The sequence below is a fragment of the Tupaia chinensis genome, unplaced genomic scaffold (genome assembly GCF_000334495.1).
Source record: "Tupaia chinensis unplaced genomic scaffold, TupChi_1.0 Scaffold000115_1, whole genome shotgun sequence".
NCBI classification, from domain to species: Eukaryota; Metazoa; Chordata; class Mammalia; order Scandentia; family Tupaiidae; genus Tupaia; species Tupaia belangeri.
The window spans coordinates 2,998,131-3,002,734 of NW_006159579.1; the positions used below are offsets into that span (position 1 = coordinate 2,998,131).

Below are 4,604 nucleotides of genomic sequence, written 5' to 3' on the forward strand. Positions count from 1 at the left end.
GGCTTGGCATAGGAGGGGGTACGATTTTTTGTCTGGGCTATCCCCTAAGGGGAGGGGCCTGTAAGGTAGGGGGCGGTACTAAGAGCCTTCAGGGATGGGGCCTCGGCGTGATGGACGGTTCTGGGAAGGGGCGGGGAAGTCTTGTGATTGGGCACCCTGAAGAGCCGCTGCTCTGTGCTAGATGAGTGGCTACTAGGAAAATGGGGCTCTCCACGATGTAAGGCTGGGGGCGGGGCCTTCTTTTGGGAACGGGACCAACCCTGGACTGAGCCTCCCTCAGGGGCGGGGCCTCAGAGTGCGGAAAGAGACCCGGGAAGCGGGAGGACCGAGCCTGTGAGAGGCTTCCCAATTTTCTGACTTCTGGGCTGGGAGCCCTGCGGCCGGGTCCTGGGGGGAAAGTCGGTGCACAAGGCCCCAATGGAGCCCTTGGGCTCCCGCAGAACCGGCTGAGTCTCCTGTAATCTCTGAGGAGCAGCTAGACCTTCTCCCAAGCCTGGATCTGAGGCAGGAGATGCCTCCTCCGCGAGTGTCCAAGAGTTTCCTGAGTACGGGCCAGAACAGCCGCGTCCCCTCTGACCTTCGGACTTCCCTCTCTGAACTCCAGTTCTCATCTCCGAGACTTCATTCTCCGTTCTGAACCCCTGGCTATGCCAGAATCTCCAGACCCTTCTCTGACTCATCTTATTCTCCTAGCCTGCCGCTCTCTTCCAGCACCCCAGGCCCGGTCCCCTTCCTGAGTCCCATTTGAACACCGAGCTCCCTGAGACCCTCTTCTCCTCTCCCTTCTCTAAGCCACAGTCCCCTCCCTGAACCCCCTCTCCTCTCTTCAGGCCTGCTCATCCAGGTGCTGAGCGTGTTGTTATCCTTGGTAGGAGACGCGCTGGTCAGTGTGTACAGGTCAGAGGGAGGGACAGGGGTGCCCCAGGGGCTGCTCTTTGGAGGGGGTGGGTGCTGGGCTGGACCGGCTGCAGCTTGAGCTGATTCAGATCTGGTTGAGTCGTGTTCTTGAGCCGATTCAGATCCGGTTGAGTCGTGTTCACAGGAGCTGGGACTAAGATCCTGGGGTGGGGTTTTGAGGGGTTGCCCAAGGTCAAGGGCCTCAGCCTCCCTCCGGTTCCTCAGGGAGGTCTGTTCCATCCGCTTCCTGCTCACTGCTGCATCACTGCTGAGCCTCTTTCTGGCAGGTGAGGGCGGAAGATTCCCGGATGCTTTGGGGCCAAATTCTGCACGTGTTCTACATCCCTTCAGCCCACCTGGGTCCTCTGCTGAGCGCTCTAGTTCCCCTTAGACTCCCCAGGCTCAAACTCCTTGAGCCTCTTCTCTCCTCATTGTCCCCTAATGCCAGAAAAAGCCCTTCTCTCCCTCCCATTACCTCCCCTCCCCTTCCCTTCCTTCACCCTCTCCTGTCCCCTCCCCTCCTCCTCTCCCCTCCTCTCCCTGACATTTCCGTTCTTTCTTCAGCACTCTGGTGGGGGCTTCTGTACCTGGCCCCTCCTTTGGAGAATGTGAGTCAGGGAAATTGTCCTTGGTTGGGTGGTTGCCAGTTGTTAGCCTGGGGATTTTGGGGTTCCTTGGATGGCTGGGTGGAGGCAGTGCCAGGGCCCATAATCCTTAAGAAGTGCTGGATATAAACAGGTTTCTGGGAGATTATACCCAGAGGTGCCTGAGGGTCTCTAAGAGGCTATGATTCTGGAAGTGAGGGAAGAGGTGGGGGAGGAGTCCTCGAAAAACAGCCATTTGAGTTTGGCTGCTCTGAGGCTGAAGTGGAAAAAAGGAGGCCGTATTTTGTCTCTCCCAAACTCCAACAGGAACCTAAGGAGATGCTGACTCTAAGGTGAAAAAGGGCAGCTGGGGTGGGAATTAGGGGGGCTGCTTATGCGGACATTGGAGGGGCCCAGGGGGACAGGGAGCCAACTGCACTGTGCCAACCTCCTACTTCCAGTGAGTACCACGAGCGTGTGCGCTCTCAGGGGCAGCAGCTGCAGCAGCTCCAGGCTGAGCTGGACAAACTCCACAAGGAGGTATCCAGTGTTCGTGCAGCCAACAGCGAGGTGAGCCCCACCCATGTCCAGGGGTCTTGTTTGGAAGGAGCTGGCTTCACAGCTTGGTCCTACCCACCTGGGAAACTCCTGGCTAATCACGGTTCTCTAGGTCCTGAGAAACTACTTCTGTTTGGAGCCTTGATTTCTCTCGGGGCCCACGAAGTCCTTCCCATTATCACTAGTTCCCAGACAACCCTGCCCAGCTGTTCAAACAGCCTGCAAGCCCTGCCCCTCCAGGCTCTGCTCTCTCTCTCTCTCTTTTTTTTTTTTAAGAGAGAGCTTTTATTTTTGCTATAGGGCACACGCACTCAACGGAGAGACAGAGAGAAATAGAGATAGACAACGCGAAATCACCCCCCCACAATCCCTTCTCCTCCACTCTCTTCTTGGGATCTTGGGCATGCATGTGCACATGCCCAGTGTGAGTTTTAAGCCATCGGGTCCTGGACTTGAACTGTGGTTGAGTACATGGGAATCTAGCAATGTAACCATTACACCATCTGCTGGTCCCCTCACCTTTTCAGAGAGTGGCTAAGCTGGTGTTCCAGAGGCTGAATGAGGACTTTGTGCGGAAACCCGATTATGCTCTGAGCTCTGTGGGTAAGACCCAGCGACACTGGGAGACAGAAACCCAGAGACAAGGAAAGACAGAGATACTGACAGACAGACCTATGCTACTAGCCTGTCAAAGGAGACAGCTGTAGATTCTCCTCCAGTTGTCTATAAGGTTCTGGAGTCCCTGAGGGTTTTTGGTTTTCTACTTCTCATATATCCAGGAGCCTCAATCGACCTAGAGAAAACATCCCATGACTACGAGGACACAAACACTGCCTACTTCTGGAACCGCTTTAACTTCTGGAACTATGCAAGACCACCCACGGTTATCCTGGAGGTGTGGGGATGGAATCAAGATCCTGGGATAGAACCAGGGACCAGACATCGAGGAAATAACCAGAACCACTCCTTGGAGGCAGAAACCTAGTTGAACTGGGTGCATGGCGGGCATCCTCTTGTCTGAAGATGGGTCCAGCTTGAGGCAGGGCCTAGTTTGGCTAGGGTGAAGCACTGGGTGAGGCCAAGGATGGTTTTAAATTGGAAGAGAGACCTACATTGTAGAGCTGGGGATTGGGTCCTGAGTTGGGATCACTGGTAGCGACAGGCTGAAAGTGGAGCTCTGGGCTAGGCCAAGGATGGGGTCCAGCTGAGCCTATCCCAGGCTGGGGAAGGGCAGCAGTTGCTCTGTGCACAACTTCTGATAGTTTTTCTGCCTGCCTGCAGCCAGATGTGTTCCCTGGGAATTGCTGGGCTTTTGAGGGCCACCAGGGCCAAGTAGTGATCCGGCTGCCAGGTCGTGTGCAGCTGAGTGACATCACCCTGCAGCATCCGCCACCCAGCGTGGCGCATACCGAGGGAGCCAACAGCGCTCCTCGGGACTTCAAAGTCTTTGTGAGTAGGGCTGGGGTGAGGGTGTGGGGGACTGTGCCTAGAAAGCACCAGGCAGTCATAAGAACTGGTGTCAATATTTGAGTCTTAGCTTGCTTCTCTATAAAACTGAGCTACAACTTGCCTCTCAGTGCTGCTATAGGTTATAAACCATAACCATATCCAAACACTAGTTATGGCTTATTGAGGACAGCCTCTGCACCAAGTACTTTACATGTATCATTTCATTACATTCACAACAACCTATGAAATACAATTATTATTCCCCTTTACTAATAAGGAAAGTGATGCTCAGAGAGGAAATATTTGCCCAAGGTCACATAGCTAACAGTTGGCTGGACTGAAATTTACAACCTAGTTTCTTAGAAGCCACATTCCTTGGACCAGCAGATGGCATAATGGTTACATCACTGGACTCACACATAGTTGACCACAGTTCCAGTCCCGGACCCTGCGGCTTAAACTCACACTGAGCGTGGTGTGCATGCATGCCCAAAATCCCGAGAGGAGAATGGAGGAGAAGGGATTGCAGCATGGCCACCCCCCCCTCCCCCCGGGGAGTGATTTCTTGCTTTCTATCTTTGGCAAGCAAGATTCTCTCTAAAAAAAGAAAGCCACACGCCACACTCCTATCCTACCCCAACCTATCCTCAAAACATACATGAGAGCACACACTTAACAAGATCCTCAAGAAAGTTGCTTTTCCCCTGCTCTATCTGGGGCCTCACTGTTCCTCCATTCACTCTTCACCCACCAGGGCCTCCAGGTTGATGACGAGACTGAAGTTTTCTTAGGGAAATTCACCTTTGATGTGGAGAAATCTGAGATTCAGACTTTCCACCTGCAGGTGTGTTTGTCCCAGGGGGTGAAGTGGGGCAGTGAGGGACACTGGGGAAGAGGGCAGCCCTTGGAAGAGCAGGTCTTGCCATGGTTCATTTGTCTTCCCAGAATGACCCCCCAGCTGCTTTTCCCAAGGTGAAGATCCAGATTCTAAGCAACTGGGGCCACCCCCGTTTCACGTGCTTGTATCGAGTCCGTGCCCATGGTGTTCGAACTTCAGAGGTGGCAGAAGACAGTGCCACAAGGGCCACTGGGGGGTCCCATTAAACATGCTGATGG

The 4,604-nt window shown here is 54.1% G+C and overlaps 1 protein-coding gene across 1 annotated transcript in view; it reads left to right on the top strand.

The window, feature by feature from the left end:
- Positions 1 to 4,604, top strand: part of SPAG4 (sperm associated antigen 4) — a 5,268-nt gene extending 664 nt beyond the window's left edge. Inside the window, exons 2-12 of the mRNA XM_006144063.2 lie at positions 373 to 545; positions 831 to 897; positions 1,123 to 1,184; positions 1,462 to 1,505; positions 1,809 to 1,834; positions 1,943 to 2,051; positions 2,567 to 2,642; positions 2,819 to 2,934; positions 3,321 to 3,488; positions 4,243 to 4,332; positions 4,434 to 4,604. Coding sequence (XP_006144125.1) covers positions 373 to 545; positions 831 to 897; positions 1,123 to 1,184; positions 1,462 to 1,505; positions 1,809 to 1,834; positions 1,943 to 2,051; positions 2,567 to 2,642; positions 2,819 to 2,934; positions 3,321 to 3,488; positions 4,243 to 4,332; positions 4,434 to 4,592 — 1,090 coding nt within the window. The 3' untranslated portion in view covers positions 4,593 to 4,604. The remainder of the gene's footprint in view (positions 1 to 372; positions 546 to 830; positions 898 to 1,122; positions 1,185 to 1,461; positions 1,506 to 1,808; positions 1,835 to 1,942; positions 2,052 to 2,566; positions 2,643 to 2,818; positions 2,935 to 3,320; positions 3,489 to 4,242; positions 4,333 to 4,433) is intronic.